The 20,744-nt window shown below is 38.2% G+C and overlaps 1 protein-coding gene across 4 annotated transcripts in view; it reads right to left on the bottom strand.

Moving 5' to 3' along the window:
* Positions 1-5,783: 5,783 nt before the first annotated feature.
* PRKCI (protein kinase C iota) overlaps positions 5,784-20,744 on the bottom strand; it is a 34,219-nt gene continuing 19,258 nt past the window's right edge. For all 4 annotated transcript variants that reach the window (XM_054834613.1, XM_054834612.1, XM_054834614.1 and 1 more), the window contains exons 5-18: positions 20,259-20,344; positions 18,771-18,911; positions 17,852-17,906; positions 17,071-17,129; positions 16,457-16,633; positions 15,398-15,495; positions 14,284-14,370; positions 13,547-13,682; positions 12,507-12,594; positions 11,214-11,339; positions 11,033-11,112; positions 9,913-10,002; positions 9,499-9,614; positions 5,784-8,369 (exon numbers count right to left, since the gene is read on the bottom strand). In XM_054834613.1, coding sequence (XP_054690588.1) covers positions 8,282-8,369; positions 9,499-9,614; positions 9,913-10,002; positions 11,033-11,112; positions 11,214-11,339; positions 12,507-12,594; positions 13,547-13,682; positions 14,284-14,370; positions 15,398-15,495; positions 16,457-16,633; positions 17,071-17,129; positions 17,852-17,906; positions 18,771-18,911; positions 20,259-20,344 — 1,427 coding nt within the window. In that variant the 3' untranslated portion in view covers positions 5,784-8,281. The remainder of the gene's footprint in view (positions 8,370-9,498; positions 9,615-9,912; positions 10,003-11,032; positions 11,113-11,213; positions 11,340-12,506; positions 12,595-13,546; positions 13,683-14,283; positions 14,371-15,397; positions 15,496-16,456; positions 16,634-17,070; positions 17,130-17,851; positions 17,907-18,770; positions 18,912-20,258; positions 20,345-20,744) is intronic.

Here is a 20,744-nt window from a genome sequence, read left to right on the forward strand (position 1 = left end):
GGGGAGGCGGGCGAGATCAGCCGTGGCAGAAAGGGAGAAGGAGCCAAGCGGGAGAGGCGGGAGCAGGCCCGGCCGCTGGCGGGGGGCTGTCAGGCGAACCGCTCCTCTGAGGCGCGGCCGCCCGCAGCGAGCAGCCTTCGGCGAGGTGGGCTCCGCTCTGCGAGCGCCGTGCTGGGGCACGGGGAGCCGTGGGGAGGGCGGGTGAGCGTGATGGTGTCTGTCCCCCAGGCAGTCTCACAGACCTCTCCTTCCAGTTGCGGGCTTGTGGTGCGGCACCGGGAGCGAGGAGACGCTGAAGCGCAGGAGGAGGTTTCCCAGTCGGTGGCACTGGCTGGGAAGAGGTACGATCAACTGCGGAGAGGCGTTTACGTGAGGGGCTTCTCCCACTTATTGTTGGAAGGGGAAGATGCTCTTCAGGGACTGCTGAATCTTTGTACAACTACTTTATGTATTACAAGTTTCTTCTGTCTGCAAGAAGCCTGAAGCTTTTTGGTTTACATCTTTGTAAAGACAGCGCTTCAGCTGACATTAAGGCACAATCCAATTTACCGCTGCCTTTCATTCCATACAGTGACACATTTTGATGCAATGCAAGTATAAAAGCACAGCAGATGAAAATGGGGTGGTTGTACAACCCCCAGGCACTGCTTTACACCGACCAGCACTGCCCCGAGCTGCTTCCATTCCATGCCATCTCCTGCCGCCATGCCAAGGGCTTAGCACCAAGCAAACCAAACCCGCCTCACTGCTGAGGGGCTTGGTACGCTTTAATCCTTGGCTTGGCACCTTCAATGTCCTTGGATCTCCTCCAGGCTGGCAGGGCTTACTGGTGGAGGGGGCCTTGAGAATCACTGCAAAGCTGCTTCGCAAGTCACCTCTTAACTCGCTTTTAAAACACCACATCAGTTGCAAGATCTGCTACAGCGTCTCCAATATCTACAACATTTCCTTCTGATGATGCTGGGCAAGGAGAGATCTGGGATTATTGATGCTATTTTGCGTGCAGGTTTTGCCCTTGTTGCTAACCTTAGGTGCAGGTAGGAACCTATCCTGTTCTGTGTGTGCACAGCAGCTAGTGCAATCTTTGGGACCCGTGATGCTTTATATTGCAAAAACAATAAATTGCTGACAGTTTAAGTAGTAGAATAGGGTTAAGAATAACTGTGTGGATAGCAGCGCCTGGGCTTTTAAGGATAACCCTGTGATCACAAAGACAATAACAGTTGTATTTATTTTTTAAAACCTAAAGAAAACCACTTGACCTTTCTATTATTAAAAAATTCAGGTGGAGATGAAGGAATCGTAAAACTGAAACAGAGCACGACCTCAATTTTTATATTCAGCGGAAGGGGTCGTAACAACAAGGATCATTGTTCTACTGTTGCCATCCCACAGCATGCTCAGGCAGGTGGCAGCCCTACAAATGAAGGGGTACCAAAAAGAAGCCTTCATTTTGCTGAGCGATGTCAACCTCCAAATTACTTGAAATTAAGTGTGTTCGTTCATGCATCTGCTTGAAATAGGCATTTCACAGAATGCCTATAGAAAATCATAATTTCTCTTTTCACAAGCTGGAGAAAACAGAGAAGGAAGGGAAGGCATAAATTCCTTCCACTCAGTGGAAGGCGAAAGCAGAGATGAAAGCTTCCCAGCAACTGGAACCAAGATGTAATACTGGGGAAGAACACAAGTATTGGAGAAATGCAGGGGGTTTGCCCCTTTAATACTCTACTATTTGTCCTTTTCCATCCATGTTTCTGTTTTTACTGTGAATCAGTAGAGATTGACTCAGCCTTTCCTCAGGGAGCATTTATCCTAACTACTGCTGTTATGGGGCGGGCATTTTTCTTTACTTACATTTACCCTACCAAGTTCTAGCTCCTTCTGCCAGACTTCATCCCTGTAACTCCTCCATAGCAGCAGAACCGTGGCCAAAACGTATAGGTGCAAAACCAGGCTCTATGCATTGAGTTTCAGGACCTGAAGGATGATCAGGACTAACACCTCAGTACTTTCCAGCCGCTTGAGATTCACCACAAATAGGATTTGGGTATTTAAGGAAATTTCATGGATGTTGGACCATAAAACTACTTTTGGCTCATCTTTGCATCCAACAGCTTCTGATCTAATTTACCAACACACAGTGGTTGATAAACACCGGTCATTCCACCACAATACACAGTTTTATACCTTGGCTTGTTGTCCGTACTTTTCAGAGTGGTGAATTGTTATAATAGTGTTTAAATGAATTCCAGCATTGTGCAGCAATGTGGCGTGCCTCGGTGTTTTTCATAAATGCTATTCTTTAGCCCGCAGCAACGCAATTACATAGTGCTCTGCAAGCATTGTCTCACTCTGGCTGCTACATCAAATGCTTCTGCAGCATTGCCATTGCTTCGTGCAATGATTCTGCAGGAGGATTTTATAAATATTGGTATTTTTCCTCCATTTACAGTTAAGCAAACAGCTAAGCTAGCCTTACAGGAAAACTTTTGTGCACGGAGCCTGAGGAAGGTGATGGAGAACATGCCAAAGCACACTTGCGTTTGATCTCAAATGTCTGTTTAAGTTTTGTTTAATTCTTTATTCTTCTGCAATAAATTGTTTGAGGGTAGGACAACAATTAGCTTTATGAAAAAGTAAACAGGTTTGTGAAGAATACTAACACTCTGTACTTATTTATGAAGCAGATATGAGGCCTGCTTACAAGCCACAACAACACAGCAGAATAAAACAAAGATTTCTGCATCTCCCAGCTATTGGAGCTGATCCTGAAAGACACGGACCTGCGATACAGCCTTCTAGACAGTGTGGATGGCTCTGTCTTCTCCATCCCTTAGGAGAAGGAAAAAACTATCTTCAAATACCAATCAGTGAAATGCACTATAACATATTTCCATTTTAAATTTTACTTAGGAACATGCAAGATTTATAACATCATAGCTGGACTGATCTATGGATGTAAAGAAGGCAACGTACGTAGGTAGATACTACATCTTTTATTGGACTTACTGATGTCATGGAAGCTGAGGAATTTGGAGTCATTGCTTAATTTGGGTTTTTAAAAGTTCTGCTGCACATTTTCCATTCTGGTAACTATTGTGCTGTAATGATAGTGTTGCTATAGAGCTACAATAATCAGGCAATGTAAGACAAAGTTTGTAGGTAGAGGAATATCTAAAAAAAGATGTTAACTCTGCCTACAACTTCTACTGTAGACTGTGAAAAGCAGTTCTAAAGACACACTGCAACTAAAACCCGACTTACAGACCATTGCAATATTGCAAGATGTAATAAATTGCACTAACAGAGCACAGGAGGAATCTTACTTTTATTATTAACACCTCCGAATTTTCAAGAAGTGCTGAAGCTCTTTGGAACCTTATGAAATTAACATTGAAGTTTGTCTTAAAATGCAGTTCACAAACAGCACCTTCACTGCTTGATTCCAACACCTTTGGTTTAACACTGAGGCAGCCTGTACAGAATTTTTGTCTTTACTCTTAAGTCAGCTCTAAGGAAGAAAAGTTGTTATTTAACTGTAAAGTAAGAAATTATTTTTTTAAACAGTGACTACAAAAATTTCCTTTTCAGATAAAGTAAAAAATGAGGGACATATATGGGAAACCAAGAGGCTCCCTAGAAAGTATATTATTTTTATTTCATATATTTCTAAGATAATGCCAAGCAGGAGCCACTCAAAAATACAGACCTCCAAAATACCATGAAGCAAAAAAAGGGTGTTTAAAATAAGAGTAAGTCCTGTCCTCCCCACACACTTGCCCCTTTGAATTCCTTGCAGGCTGCCTCTGGGGTTGATGCCTCTTCCACTCGCACGCTAGGAAGAGAGGCAAGTAAGACAAACTGTTCTGCATTTCTAAGTGCAAATAAAAATAAATCCTTTAAACTACTGCATATAAAGTGAAGGGGCAAATGCCATATTAAAACAAAATAAAATGATATTGCAGTAGAGCTGGTTAACATAGATACAAAATTGTTTGTCAAACTGCTAAGTGTGTAAAGAATTTTGTCACAGTTTTGCGAGTAAGATTCCAGTCGCGCATTCATGCACAAACGGAGGTTTCCACAGGAAGAGAAAGCAGCATTTTTTTAAAAGTGTTTCCATATACAGAGTCTCTAAAGGTGATAAAAAGCACAATTTAAGACCGAACAGAGAACAAAAAATTACAAAGATATTAGTTTGCACATATAAAAGACAAAATAATTTCAGTGGTGATTTTTAATGGTAAATTGTAATACTTAGGGCCACTCTTGTGATACCTCCTGTGACCGATTAAGGAACCCAGACAAGAGATGGTATTAGAGATACCCTATTACAGTCCTTATCGTAAGCAGGAAAAGTTGATGGGTTGTTGCATGCACCACATCCTACAGGACAAGTTACTTTGGAAAAAACCCAGTTCTGTACAAAACATTACAGCTAATAAAGAACCTGAGCTGTGACTTAGGTTTCTACATTTAAAATCATGGTCAAAATTCAGCTGTTCCGCTGGATGCTTCACACCCAATGGAAGAGGGATACAAACCCTTTGTTCAAGCTTAGAAATAAAATGCAGATGCAACTGATTTCTGGTTCTATTTTTGCCTGAAAAAGGCCATCTCCTACAAAAGCCAAACAGATCCAGGAGGTAGATGCTTCTCTGCCTTTAATCGCTGGTGATTAAACACATAACAGTAAGATCACGCATTCCAAGTATGCAGTTCAGATCCCTTTATCACAAGCAGGGAAAAATGTCTTGAAGTAAAGCCTAACTGCACTCTAAGAAAATGGAAGATGAGCCAAAATTCCCTTTTTTCTGAAAGAAGCTTCAGTCCCCACCTCCCTCTTCCCAGGAAAAGATCGTTAATCAATACCTTTTTTACTTAAACTGCTTATGCTGTCCATCACAAAGTGAGGATGCCTGCTCAACAGTTAAGGTAGCAAGTATATATAGATTATACAAGCTATTAATTTCTTTTCTAGAGTGTCTTAACATAAACAATTGCTCAGATTGAGCCGAGAGCAGTTGGCCACCAAACTGAATAGAAACAAGAAGCATGCGTGGGGGGAGGTGAAGTATTTAAGATATGCAACCATCTGCAGCATTTGCCTAGGACTGCCGATTACACACTTGTAATAACAGGCCGGATCGCAAGAGGAAATCTCTTTTAAAATACAGATACATGGATACCAAAATACAGATATATTCAAATACTGCATCTGTGGCAGGATATGAGGTAAATGCCTTTGCCCTCCGCATGAGAAATCTAAGAGAATGCAGAGGAGTTGAAGAAACAAAGAAATAAATCACGCAGAATTAAGCGCAGCAGATGAGAGCGTTGCTCTGAGCTCCAAATCCCCAGTTCAGGCAGCTGAGATGCCATCTTACAAGTCCAGCTGAAAGGTCCTTGGTCAAGCAAGCTAGGAATTGCATTTGATGTTTTACTTGAAGCTTTTTGTATCTGCACAGTTGACTGAAGCCTCACTACTTACTTTCGTTTCAACAAAACCAGAACCTACAAGGATGCTTTTTCTCCACAGGGCACAGCGAACTTAGGGCTGGTGAACCACGTTGGAGCAGGACCTCCACTCCAAGACATGTCTGGGGAACACGGGCCAAGGTGAGGTGTTTCTTAGGTCGCTCTGGTCTATCCCAGTGCTATCTTCCAGAAGAAATTATAAGATCAGAACACGACTCCAGTGGGACCTGGATAGTTCAGGGTCAGATGACAATCCCAAGCAAAGCCCGGCATTTTGCAGTATTTCTTTTAGAGGTTAACATACAGAGGCCTAATATAAATGTTTTATTTAAAGTAAAAAGTGTGCACAAATAAAGGGAATGATTACACAACAACGTTCAAGACCATATTCCATATGAAACAGGAAAATAGTAGTGACAATATTAACTAGCAGAGCACCCATAAGAATCCAACTTGTATACAAAAAGGTTACTCCACATAAACACATCATGCTTCTGATGCAAACATTTTCTCCAAAAGACAAAGCCTACTGCCCTGAACTGCTTACACCCAGTGTCCCTTCTGAATATTTAGACAGTTTCTATATGCTTAACAATGAAAAATAACTGTTAATATCATGGCACTTTGGAGAGAATTAAAGTGTAAAAATGGATTTACAGTTACTTAAGATGTTTGTCACTTAACAACATTCTTAATAGTTAGATATGTAAATAGAAAAAGTATCTTTTCTGTGGCATTATCGACAAAAATATTAACATTTACTTTAAGCATAAGACAGTGTTTTACGCCATTACTCTTCTGTGATGAAGAGCAGAAATGCCCTTCCTTACATAAAGCCATTTTACTTAATACCCCATATGAAATTAAGCCACTTGTAGAGACAAGGCTTTTCTTGTTTGCTTTAAATGACTTCTAAGTTTAATATCAATTAAGTCCTGATGTCTAAACTAGTCATGCGGGTGTAGAAGTCAGAGGCTAAACGATTAATCACAATTTTAAAACTGCATATAAGCAGTTCACTTGACATGAACTAAACGTGCTGAAGTTATTAGCTGCTCTTTAAAAGCAGGTTTACTCTGATATTTTACATTTGAAAATATAAAACTTGAGTTTAAGGGAACCTGATTTTTAACAGAGCGGAGGTTCAAAGCTTCCCTGAAATTGAGGCCACTCCAATCATCACCCAGTTTTGAAAACTCAGTCCAGTACTTAAGAGTTTCCTATTCACGTTGCAAACAAAAATACAAACTAAATACCATACTACCGTGTATTTGTGCAATCTCTCTCCTTGAAGCTAACATGTAAGTGAAAAATATACACTGGAAGATTTGTGCTATGAATTTACAGTGTTGCCACACGAGGATTTTCAAGGAGAGACAGTGACCAAGCAGAAGTCTTATTAAAAGCCTCAGATAAGGTTTGCTAACATGTGCTTACAAATACTTAGACTTGCTTTCAGTAGCTCTTAGCTTGACTTACAGCTCTTACTAGTATAATGCAGATTCTTTTCTTCTATGTCTCCTAATCCCTTTTCTCCAAAATAAAATAAGTGGTACATTTGGCATTTCTTCAGCCTAAGACATTCAAAACTATTCCTTAAACGTTAAAAATAAGAATTATCTGTGCTGTATAGTACACTGTTTACTAACATGAAATGTAAGAGTCACACCTCCCAAAAGTCCTAGTTTGAACCGTTCTTTCAATTTATTCCAATTGCTTTACTATTAACTTTGAGTCTCCTACCAACATTGAAGGTTTGATTGTGATTACAAATCATCGTCTGTAAGTGGAGAAGTTCAGGGAGTCACTGTGGACAGCATCTATTTTTTTTCTAGATGTGCTTTTTCCATTGGCAAAGTCAAATACATTTCCAACAGCATGGCAGTAAGATTAAAAAAAGGAAATAATGCCCTCACTTAGGCCATAGCTGTAACTGATGCAGCTCTGATAAGACAGCAAGTGTAAAAGCAATAAATAACAGTATGAGGTTCTATATCTGTCAATATTAGCTGCCCATTACTGCTAAATTACGCTCTACAGATTTTAACTTTTTAAAGTATTAATTGAATTCCGCCCACTGAAATGGACACTTTATACCACGTACAGCCCTCACCAAAAGGGACAGGCTTAGAAAGGCACTCTCTGTATCGGCGTACAATTCCTAGTGCAGCGTTTTGGAGCAAGGTCTATTGATTCTAACATAGAGTTAATCCTCTCCTTTTGGATAGGATCTATACACCCTAAGAAAACAGCCATTCTTGACCTATTTGGTTTAAAAAATCTGCTCTCCTTGCTGTCATTTCAATCTGAAGGGCAATAACACAGCTCTAAGTCTAGAGCAGGAATATCAGATGTTTAGAGAGAAGATATTTAGAACTACAGAAGTTGTAAGGTCTTACTTGTCTCGCTGGAAAGATGGAAGTCATTTAATGATACTTTATTAATGCAATTTGTGTTCTTAAAGCAGTGAGAAAACTTTTTTGGAACGCTGTATTGGCAGATTATACAGCCAGACCCCACTGTTCAGTCAGAAGCCCCAGAAACCAACTTCTACATTAAAATTCAAGTTTGGCAAGACTGTTGGAAAGCTCAACATTTTAAATCTGGCAGCTGAAGGTTTAGCATAACAACTGTCCTGGACAACAATTAATACAAAAAGAAAATTAGTGAGTAATTCACACTAGGTGGCAAGGGTAAGATGTTCAGTTACTCGTTTTATAGAAGTGCATCCAAATGAAGAGATGTTTATCCATGCAGAAACAAACAGAGTAACAATTGGCACAGTCCAGAAGTGGAGAATTCAGACACATTCCTCAGCTGACATGAGAAGAGGATTTATATATTCAAAGCCTTCAAATTCAGACTGGTCAATCTTCTTCACAATGTCACTATTAAGATTAAAAAAGTCATTAGTTCAGCAAAATTAAAAAGCGTTAACCATATTAACTGTAGTTTATCTTAAAATTTAGACCTCTACAATTGAGAACATTTCCCTTCTCTCTTTTGTCCCTCTCTCTCCTTAGAGTTACCACTGTTGTTTGGGTTTTGTTCTAGCCCCTATAATGGTAACAAAACACAAAACCACCCAGGAGTAGTGACTGGGCTGCTCCCACACACATATTCTCCCTGCAAAGCAATCTGCAAGGTCTGCAGTTTTAACTTTCCCAAAACAGTCAGTTTTGTAAAAAACTGAAAATATTAGGATGTGATAGATACTGCACCTACATCAGCAACTTTTCTAAACTTTATTTGTACATTATATAAATGTATAATGTACATGGGGGTGAATAAGGCAGGTGAAGAAGTAGGGTGCATAGGTAACATTTAATATTCACTGTTTGTGTTTACATACTACACAAATGTTATACAAAACCCTAGAAAAATTCCTAAAATGCGAACAGCAGTGGCTCAATCCAACTAGAAAGGCCCTTCCCTCCTCATCCCAAATCAGGGACCCTCAGGAGTAAGGAACCACAAAACCACCACCAAAATCAAACACATTGTCATGCATTTTGTCAAGGCTTTGCAGCCAGGATAAACTCACTTGACTACTAACAACTTACAATACACAAACAAGCCAAACAATGCATCTTCTCTTGTTCAGCACACCCAAGATAAAGTCAACCTAAATCCAACATTCTAGAAATATCATGGCCTAAAGTAATGCAAAAATAAACCACTTGACAAAACAGGTCTTTTCCTTCACACGTTCATTTCTTGCAGATGATACCACTAAAACTTGTAAAATAACACTTATTCATCTTTCCCTGAACTAAGATTCTTTACAGCAACTTTCCCAGTGTTGGCTGATTTTTACATCATGGCAGAGTACAATACTTCATCCACCCATACAAAGTCTACCATGAGGACACCTTGCAGAATTTTCTCTAAATTAACACAAGAAAATGTTATTTACTGCTTCACGTATACTCTACGTACTACAACTACAGCTATTAAATGAAGTTTTATAACTCCTTCACTGATTTATCAAAACTTCTTAAATTCTACATTACTTACTCATCATCTGGAGTGAGCTGCACAGGTTCATTGGTGAATTGGGAATCAAAGTTATCCAGACCAAATTCTCCAGATATATTTGGTTTAAACGGAGGCACCACTTGCTTTTGCTCCATCTAAGAATAAATGCATTTAGTGACACCAAGAATGAGTGACAGCCTACTGAATTGTTTTTAAACAAGGCTGGAAGTTACTATTAAGTTTCATTTGTATACTTTCTACAATCATTCTATTAATCTACAGTATTTACTGTGTGTAAAAGGGTTAAAAGATTCTGTATTGTCATTACGGTACATCATAAGCTAAGAGCTTAAGATTTTTGAAGTTTATATGTCATCTCTCATGCTCAAAACAAGTTGTCAAGCCATCACTGTATACAAAGAAAATAAGCTAAGGCAGTGGGTATTCACATACCAGATCCCAATCAACATTGCGAAAGAATGGATGTCCCTGGATATCTGCAAATCCTGTTTGAGGATGGCAGCCTAAACGTTCCTTTGGATCCTGTACAAGGAACAAAATATTTCTAAATGGGTGCCATGGCCTACACATGAATAAAATACCAATGCTACAAATTCCATGAGAAATGAAACACCAGAGTTACAAGGGACACTGAAGAACTAAGTTAGCATTATTTATTTTGGAAACTGTTCAAATTTACTGTCTGAAATAGCCATGAATATATGGAAGCCTTTAACAGAATTTTATATAAACAGCCATGTCATCTTTCTTCATTTTCATTTAGACCTGTTTAAACATACCATGTTTCAGAGCAACCTTGGTTAGATTACAAGTGAATTCAATTCTCCCCTCCAGCCCTCCCTGAGCAGACTGCCTATGCCAGGCAAATCACACCAGGGTAGTAGCTGCAGGTTACTGATAAACACAGTGGAGAGATGGTTATTTTAACAAGACAATTCCATCTCCACGTACACATTTGCACACACGCACATACTACCAAGGAGTTGTAACGGAAGCAGGGATCTCGAACAGTATTACTTTCTTGGAATAATTCAGCCAAATCTGTTTTCTCCTGTACCTCTTTCTCCCCACTCACGTAACACTCACTATGAGAATGTGCTCAGACTAGTCTGCTACCACACATGCACCTTTTGACTCTCAGGCTAGTTAGCTACCAGCAAACAGTGAGTACATACTGCCTCTGCATTTCCCTTGATGAAGTCATCAGAAATTGTCAAAGTGATTTGCTAAGCTTCTTCTCTTTAAGAGCCAAAATAAATCTGATAAGTTTGTCCAATTCCCCAGATTGAAGAAATCACTTGGAGCATTTCTATACCTTTCAATTTGAAATTTACTCATGATCCCAGCCTGAGAATGTGGAGCTTCAGGTTTTAAGACAGATACCTACAACAGGTCCCCAGCCCCACTGACATTCCGCTTTCAGCTCAGATCTCTTCTACCCTCTTCATGTATATGGCAGATAAAGTATGTCTGCTACACACCAATTAGTCAACAGGTTTTTAAAAAAACAGCTGCTCTTGAGAAGTCTTAAATAGTCCCCTTTAGCTCTTACCTTATTAAGGAAACTCTTTAGAACACCTGCTGCTTTAACAGAAAGGGATCGGGGAATTCTGATCTGTTTTTCCAAAATTACTGCAAGAAAACAAGGTTCATATCAGCCTTTGCATCTTTAAAGTTAGATTAAAGGTAAGTAGAAACAAAGCACAGAAGTGTACAACATTCACGGTACTTACCTTGGAAAAGATAATCCTCTGTGTTCTGATCAGGATTGTCAGAACTCCCAACAATATCAAACGGTGACCGGCCCGCCATCATTTCAAACATAAGTACACCAAGTGCCCACCAGTCTACACTGAAGCCTAGAATTCAAAGGAGAAAACACCACTGAAGATATTCTGGAGAAAAAAATACCAACACATTTGGGGCTAAAACCAGACATGTTTGGAGAAGAAAGAATTAGTTCAAAAATTTAAGTATTGCCAGTCTTTCTGATGATCTCAAAGGAGAGGTAACCTCCTTGTCTGTTGTACCAGACATTATTTGGTTCATTACACACACAGTCAGAGGGAACGCTGTACAAAGAAAAGGAAACACAAAGTTTAAAGGTTGGTGTTAGGACCTTAACAAAGGTTTAGATAATATTTAAGCCTAGTCATTACTAACCAACTGTGTGTTATCCATAGCAGAGGATAAGGACAAGGAGGAAGTATGTGATTCTTAATAGCAGCAAGACAGTCATTTATGGTGCTAAGCATATCTATTCTACTATTCACTGCTAAAGAAAAAATCTCCCAGTAGCTAGGCTGGGACTGATACAGAGTTTGTGATAAGGAAGGAAGATGTGAAGCCAGTCTGAAAGAGACATTCAATTAAAATAAAATGGTAGATTTAAAAAATATATACACTTTTTCAAAAATAGAAAATAATTGTATGGCGTTGAAATGTTAAGGGAAGAAAAGAGATCAAAGATCTGCCTGGCACAGTATCGGAAGCTTAGAAAGAAAGGGTAAGTACTAAGAAACATACACAGCAAGTCGTCGGTGCTCTCTTATGTCCCTTGCTTCAGGAATCTCGTGGACTTCCTGAACAAGCAATTGCATAGACAATTTTATTTTTAACACTGAGATTTGTGAAAGGGATGTCTACTATCTAGTCCCTTTGCAATGCATTTATATCTAATACATTCATTGCTGCCAAATATAAAGCTCCAAAACCAAATACAATTCAAGACTGCGAGTATATCATTATTAGTATCTAAAATAGTTATAAACAATAATAAATTTGGGAGACTCAAGCTATTCTTCAAGACCGATATAAAGAATTTAAAATGTGGAAGGCAAGGTATCTCATTTGCTCGGTGTGATATTTTCTGCCCTTCCTTTGAAGGGTTTGTTTACTTTTTTTAAACGGCATTAAGACTGATCATGTGTGTAATGAAGATTTATACTTTCTACTGCTAAACAACTCAAGTAAGAAGTAAGAGACAAGGTGAAAGTTATATGGCAGCAGTGAAAAATGCAGTTTACCATAATCCTCTCCCCGGAGAATTTCAGGTGCAATATAGTTTGGAGTCCCACAGAACGTGCTGGTTGTGTCACCAGGCCTCAGACCCTCCTTTAAGAAAAGATGGAAAGAAAATACAGCTAGCCAAAGATTTCACGCTCCCCCTCTGCCAAGAACTTCATTTTGAGTTAATTTAAGCATCCTGAATAAACTGTTTTTGTTTTAGTAAAACTATACTTAAATCTGTATGTAAATGAATACAAAATACTACTTGTTTCAGAAGAAACAGCAGTAGGTCACGTCTAGAGAGGATTGACAACAATGTGTTTTAAGGTTTTAGCTAGTAAGCTCCACCACATCTCCAATGACAGGCAAACGGGAACCACCAAGGCACGGTGGAATGGCTTACATGGCTGAGGTGTTGCAATGGACAGATACAAGCTGTTCAGAGAAGAATCTTCATCCGTGGAAGTTTAAGACTGAATAAAGCTCTTAGTAACCTGGCCTGATCTTATAGCTTACCTTGCTTTGAGCAGGAGGGTGGATTAGGCTTCCTGAGGCCCTTTCCAACCTGTATTATTTTGTACTTTTCAGTTGCTTAGTCAAAATTACAGCATTTAAAATACTTCTAATAGATCAACATAACAGCAATGTCAAACCTGTGCTCCGGTGTCTTTGTAGTGACAAAATTTTTTCTAGAGAAAGTGGGAAGTGTCACAGAATCCAAATGGGAGCAAGCGTGACTGATACGTTTCAACCTCTTGCTCTTTTTGAAATCAAGCTCTCCTGACTCTTTCAGCCTATCCCTCCCAGTCAAGTTGGTACAGTAGCTTCATAAAACCATAAACAGTGTGTGTGTATGTATATATATATATATATATGCAGTCTGCGCACTTTGGCATTTTTCTTTTCTCCATTTGTAGAGGTGAAATGAGTATACAGCCTATCTGCACTGTGTGTAAATGAATACCTTAAATTTCACATTTTTAAGTCTCTGCATCTTTTAATTCATGACAATTCCTTAATTGTTGATTTTACTGGTTAGCAAGGAACTAGAGCTTACCTTGCACATGCCATAATCTGTGAGTTTAATATGCCCTTCAGAATCTAGTAGCACATTATCCAGTTTTAAATCTCTGTAAATGATCCCTCGCTCATGTAAATAGTTCAATGCCAGACTGATTTCAGCAGAATAAAACCTAGTGTAGAAAGAGATATTGATTACTCAAGTAATCAAAACCCAAACCACAGTAACACAGACTTGGTAGTGTGACACTTTTCTAAATATAATCCCATGTAATCTATTATTTTCATCAGAAAAGTGGGTAAGTTGGTTATAATCATACAAACGTTTCATCCACAGTCACTTCAAAAACTATTTTTAATTAATATTAATGTCTACTGAAATCATCCCTTTCATCTCACCATCTGAGATTAAGCATATGCACCAAGAACTCAGCATTTGCCTGGACAGCTGGTACTGGTTGTTTTAAGAGAAACACACTGATATCATTAGACAATTAAAAAAACACCACAAAAGTGTTCTTCTAGGGAAAAAAAGAAAATCAGAATCAGACTGAAGTCATCTAGGGTAACGTTTATATAAACAATACCTATTACAGTTCCTCCTTGAAACAAAAATATGGTAGCTTGCAGCATTAAAGTGAGGGTGCAGCTTCACATTTCTTAAATCCTTAACATCTAGAGAGGATTTGCTAGCTCACCATCATAATCTCTGCACTACTGCACTGTGTCAGAAAACCAACTGTTTTGAGGCAAGAAATCTGAAATTAGACATACCTGGCATGCTCCTCTGGCAGCTTTCTCTGTCTCTGCATATGAAACATGAGATCTCCTCCATTTACATACTCTATAACAAAGAATAACCTGAAACACACAGGAGTTTATTAAAAATAATTGTATACAAGGCTGAAAGAGGTTTGAAGTGCTACAGGTCTGCTACCAATGTCAATTCAACTCCTCCCATCTCTCTGGTAATATAGCTGCTTTCACCATTTTCCGTCCCTTTGAATAAATTTCCAAAGTTAAAAATCAAGTATACAAAGTTTCTCTAGATAATTCTGTTGTTGCTGAAGGAAAGTAAGTAATCTTCCCCACATTCCTAATCCATTACAGCTACTGCTTGTCCTTATTATGGATGTGACTATATACATAGATTCACATCAGTTTCTATGCAAAACCCAGAAAAAAAATAAAATTCTCATTTTCCTTCCTGATCCCTTTAATCTCCTTTGTTTGTGGTTAACACTAACAGTATATTACAAATACTTTCTTCTCACTTCCCTCCACTAGCTTGTCACCTTTTCAAACAGCAAGGATGTTTAAATATACAATAGCTGTATTTCATATATACTGAAAATTTTTACTGTAAGGAATAATAATTTATTCATCTACTGCAATCTCTTTTCCTATATATAAACACACAGGAAAATAATAATTTTCATCTCTAGTACTCTGGTTTCCTTTTTAAAATTCAGGTACTATTTTCCAAGTTTTGCTCAGAGGTTCATCTTCAGACAGTCCATGCAAGTTTGAGAAAAATTTCCTCTTTTTTTGTACTTCTGATTTCTCCCTACACCTTTTTTCCCCCCTCCCATTCTAGGTCTGTCTTCTACCTCATATTCTCAAACCTTTTTCTCTCCTAGCTGCACCACTCTCCCTGTGCAGAATCCTTCTCATCATACCTACCAGTAATTTACATCCTTTGGCATCTTCCCACTCTGAAAGGCTTAGATGATGAACATGGCCTTTTGCTCATAAAATGCTACAATGATTTACAGTACATTGACTTTCACTATCTACCTGACACTTAATGCTTTAAATAGGCCTTTCAGGTGCCTAACAGTATGAAATATTTTTTGAATATATCTTCTTATTATCTTACAACCTTTACCTGCTTTCTGTCTGGAAGCAAGAGTGTAGACCAACAAGAAAGGGATGATTTGAAGCCTGTTCAAAGACATGTTTCTCTGTCTGAACCCAGTCAATATCCTGTTTATTTAAGAAAAGCGACATTCAGCAAAGGATTGCTACTTAGGTCAAGTATTAATGACAATTAGGAGAAAGATATTCAAGTGTTTTACTATCCTCATTTTACTTGCAAGAAATTCAATATTATACAGTTCTCCAATGCGAAGTAAGACAACTTAGCATACTCTTCCCCCTCCCCCCCCCTTGACCGTCCCATACTTCTAGCCTCATTGCATAACTACACTTGGGAATGAAAAAACATTCATCTATAATAGATAAAATGGTACAGACAAATATAAAATAGCATCAAGAAATGCCGAAGAAATCAATAGCAGACTGAGAAACAAATGCAAAAGCTCTTGGACAGCAAACTGCAGTCACTCAAGTATTTTCAGAGTAGCCTAAAGAAACACAAGGGAAATCTTCAGCAACAAGTGGTGTTTAATACTGCAATTCTGATTAGTTTCCACTAATCACTGTATAAAGCTACAAACAAATCGTTAAGATGGAGGTCCAATTTAAAGAGCAATTAAAATAACATTATGAGTTCTCCTTTGTGACAAAAAAAATCAAACTTGAACATATGAAAACCAGACTCCAGCCATTTCTTTGTCAGCCCAGCAAGCCAACCTAATAGGAGAAATATAGAATATTGCTCCAAAATAACGAAGCAAACCAGGCTTAACTTGAATTCTACAGGGGCACTGCGGCAGACAGTGCTGCTCACAAAAGGAGACACTGAAATGAGGCTCACAACAGAAACCACTGGCATGGGAGGGTGGCTGTGAGCTACCAGTCTATCAATGGAAACCTCAAAATCGGTTATCTGTCTTGTGACTCTTCTATAGCATCGTATGTATAAGAAACTGCATGTATAATTTCCAATTAGTGTTGCAAATCCACAAGCCTGATTCCCACCTTGTGGTAGATAATGAAGCTCTTCCAAAGAGTTGCCCGATTCACTGATAAAAAGATTGCCTACCTCATCATCATTGACGAGCTCTTTCTTCACCACTTTCATTGCATAAATGCGTTCAGTTTTCTTCAATCGAACAAGCAGTACTTTAGCATAACTGCCTCTTCCTATAACTCGGAGCAAATCAAAATCCTGAAGACCCAGACTGGAGGAAGCTTTGCCACTTTCTCTAATGCTCATTGCCTATTGATAAAGATATTTTGAAATTAGTAAGCAGGCTTGCCAATTTTAGCAACTACAAAAGTCAGCATTTCAAACAGAAGTGCAAAATTAATATAAACAAGTAATTCAATTAACATTTGTTATTCTAAAAACTGCACTGTCCTGGAAAGGAATGTGAGGGGAGAGAAAGGAGGCAGAGGAGACTTGGCAGATAAAGAACAAATGAAACTGGAGGAGTTTGGAATACTTTCTAAATCAAAGTGCATCTCAGCTGAAGGTTCAAAATAAAACAGCTTTCAAGCCATACATGTGTACACCTGAGTGAGCAACCCAAGTGTGCTTTATGTACTAGTTTTCAGTTTGTGACAAATTAAATTACTAAAAATAATCTTAAAATTGAGAGAGACACAGGCTGTAAGATCTCTGAATACAGTTAGCCTGGGCTTAAGATACTTTACCTCTTTTTCTTCACCAACATGGTCCAAGCTCTCATGACTTGAGGGATTGTACGGAATTACTAGAAGCACAAGAAAAATGATTAGACTGATGTGACACGACATTATTTTCTTTTGCCTTACGATTTCCACACACAAGAGCTCAGAGAGATGCACAATTTCAATGCACCTGTTGTAAGCATTCAAAACTGTTGGGTTGGTTTGTTGGTTTTTTTTAAACCATCAGAATCATTCTTTTGCAATACTGCATTAATAATCAGTTACGGCTAATATAAAACCCTGTAATTATATTTGGAGATTGCTTTGATTAATCTTGACTCCACACAGAGACAACCTTGTGCAGAACAGTGGCTTGTTTGGTTTTTAAACTGATCATTGTTTATATCCAAATTAAAATGTTAGGACCATCACTCTGATTGCTACAAGAATGAATCTGTTTGACTACCCATCCAGTACCCTGTCAATTCTGTTAAGGGGGTTTTTTCGTTTGTTTGATCAGAGAATTTCAAGTACACAGCTTACTGATGGGAAAATGTAACTGAGAGCCTAAACTCTTCCTTTTTAGCCAAGATTCTTAAACAGTTAAGATAAGGAAAACTGAGAAATTTTTATATTTATATCCTCCTTCACATTAAGGAGCTGTCTTATTTTTCTTGTTCTATGAACAAAAGTAAACAAAGGGTTTTGAAATAATTTACTTAAATTCATTCTGTTTCATTTTCAAACCCAAAGTTCATGTTTCAGCAACGTACAGTAATTTAAAGAAAAAAAGTATTGATCTTACCTGATTCTACATTATCTGGATGTACTGATGATGGATCCATAGGCATTATTGGTTCCTGCAAATATGCAAAGGATTTTTGTAATAGACTGTCCAAGTGTGACAGACATTATTTTAGAGACAATAAATGAAAGAAATGATCCCTAAGTAATATAATCTAGCTACTTTTTAACTTGATTAGTCAACATAGTTACTGCTCTAATCCATACACAATAAAAGAAACCACTGCAGTCCTTATTTTACCTATTTTCCAGAAGTTATGACATGTTTCCAGAAGTTGAAGTGACAACTTAGTACAACAGAGAGAGAAGTACAGCAGATGAGAAGCGAGACAGAAAAGCTCAAGTACTTCAGCAGTACATATATTAGTCAAATGAATTCACAAAATGGAGATTTGTAGCTATCAGCTTTTAATACTAAACCAGGACCAGTAGTCATCTAAATTTTTCTGGGGACTTAAGATCTAAAAATGGTTGAATTTCTTGGGAGAAAAGTCAAAACTTCTGCACTTCATCTTCCTTTTCTGTAAAATAGGAAATAGTCTAATAATCTAACAAATGTTTAGAGAATTTCTTTTACCTGTACGTCACTTTCATGATTTAAAATAGCATATGTGTGTGTATATATATATTTATGTGCTATGTAACAACATTGTGAAGGATGAGATAAATATCACTTATATGTTTACATTTGATACAGGAGAAAATCTCAGATATGAAAGTCTTGTCACTCAACTGCCATTCTGTTAAGTGATTCCCAAACTTTCTTGCAAAGTGTCACATTAACCATAAAGAATGATGTTTCATCTACTGTGATCGTTTGCAGACTATAGTTTGAAAACCATTAGTATAAACCAGGCTTTTTTGTTTGATTGGTTGGTTGTTGTTTTTTAAAGACAACTTTTCAGATAAGTTTTACTTACTGGTTGTAGTGTATGACGGCCACATTCAATACTGACAAGTTTGTGACACTTCTTGTGAACAAGGAGTTTGCAATTGATGCATTTATATCCCTGGCGACCCAGGCCCCATATTCGGTCAGTGCAGATGGCACAGTGAGCTCTCTAGAATGAGAAATCAACAAAACCAATTAAAGAGCAAAACTAAACAATAAGTCAAATTTTCATTAACAAAGGATAACTGATAGGGTATCAGATCCCTACTGAACTTGCCACTATACCAAGAGTCTCTATCTGAAAACTTTAAGAACAAACAGGCAGATACAATACAAAGGAGCTCAAAAATTACAATAAGCAGCAAGTACCATACAGAAAGCGTGCATATACACGGAAAGGTGCAGGCACAGAGAGCCTCTTCTGCTGTACACAGAGCCAGAGAGACATGAGCCAACTCCAGGTCAAAAGCATCACAGCTGAATCAGCAGGCTGCTGTGACCAAGCTAATTTGCTGCATGTCTTGTCATCTCTCTGTAGATGAGCCCTTACATTGGTATGGAGGGAGGAAGGCAGGAGAGCAAAACCCTCAACACAATAAACCACCAGATAACAGGAAATGGGAAGATCACCACTCACTGAAGGACATTCACAAAACAACTCATAAGAACCATGAAAACAGGGTGCCTACGGAAGCACGAGTGGAAGGTGATTAAACTATGGTGCCTTGACAGCCTTGGACCAGGAAGAGGTAAAAAAACAAAACAAACAATCAAACAAAAAAAACAACCCCTCAAAAAGCGCCAGATATGAAGGATGCTCAGGATGAAGTTAAGTGGAGACAATTTCAAGCATTAAGCACACAATACACTAAGCTTAGAAAAGAAGGAAAGATTATTAAAGCTGTCAAGGAACCTGGATTATTCAAATATTTTGGGTTTGATTTTTGCTGTTGCTTTTTCTAAATAGAGCAGATAGCCTTCTTTGTCCTTAGCTAATTATATTTGGCCATTGCTTCTTAAAAATATTACAAATGGTTTGTTATTTTCAGTTGATTACATGCCATCATAAGCAGGCTGTTTGGAGAAACATCTCAGTTTTTCATTTAAAAACCATGAAAGAAAATTCTGTGCATCAGAACCGAGTTCAGACCTTTCTACTCCCAGACCTTAAAGAACTGAAAATGTACTTTCAGCTCATATTCATCTAATGCCAGTGTTCAAGTTTGCCCTCTGCGAAGATTTTAAGGGAACGCAGGAGCATTTATATAAACGATATCATGATTTCAGAGTATATGTAAAGTGAATTGCAACCAATTTATTTGTTTTTTTCTATTTTAAGTTCTTGATAATTTAATAATGATGAAGTTTTGTGAAACTACAGGGTTACCAAAAGTCTACATAATATAGACAAACAAAAAAATGAGAATAAAACTACGTTATAATTTTTCAAGGCAGTGACATTGTCATTATGAAAGTAAGACATCCCTGTATCATGGTTTTCCAACAAGAGTCTCACCCTGTTAAATCGTTTGGCTTGGAAAGTGTGACCATTTGCACAATAGAGCTTTCGCCACCGGCGGGCGCCTCGGCGATAAATGGATTCTAAGAGGAAAAACATACGATTATATCCATAAAAATATAAACACAGAACTACAACATCTTCTCACGGACGTTTCTGTGTAGAGTGATTTGCAGAGTTAAGTTTCACTCCTGCACCTTACAAGAACACAGAGTAATGTCCCAAGTATCTTTTTCATTTTTTAGGTTTTGGAGAAAAATTTTAGTAGAATATCCCGATCAAAGTTAATTCTGCTTTTCCAAAGTTAAAAGAAACAGTCAGTCAAGAGAAGGACAACTGCCCAAACAAGACAAACGCTTGTGTGCAAAGTATGCACCAACCTTACCTAAACTTGGGGAGGAGCTGTGGGGAAAGGGAAGGAGGAAAGAAGGTAAATTTCAGGATCATTCCATGATTTATAAGATTGTTTGCACAAATCCAACA

The sequence above is a fragment of the Grus americana genome, chromosome 9 (genome assembly GCF_028858705.1).
Source record: "Grus americana isolate bGruAme1 chromosome 9, bGruAme1.mat, whole genome shotgun sequence".
NCBI lineage: Eukaryota > Metazoa > Chordata > Aves > Gruiformes > Gruidae > Grus > Grus americana.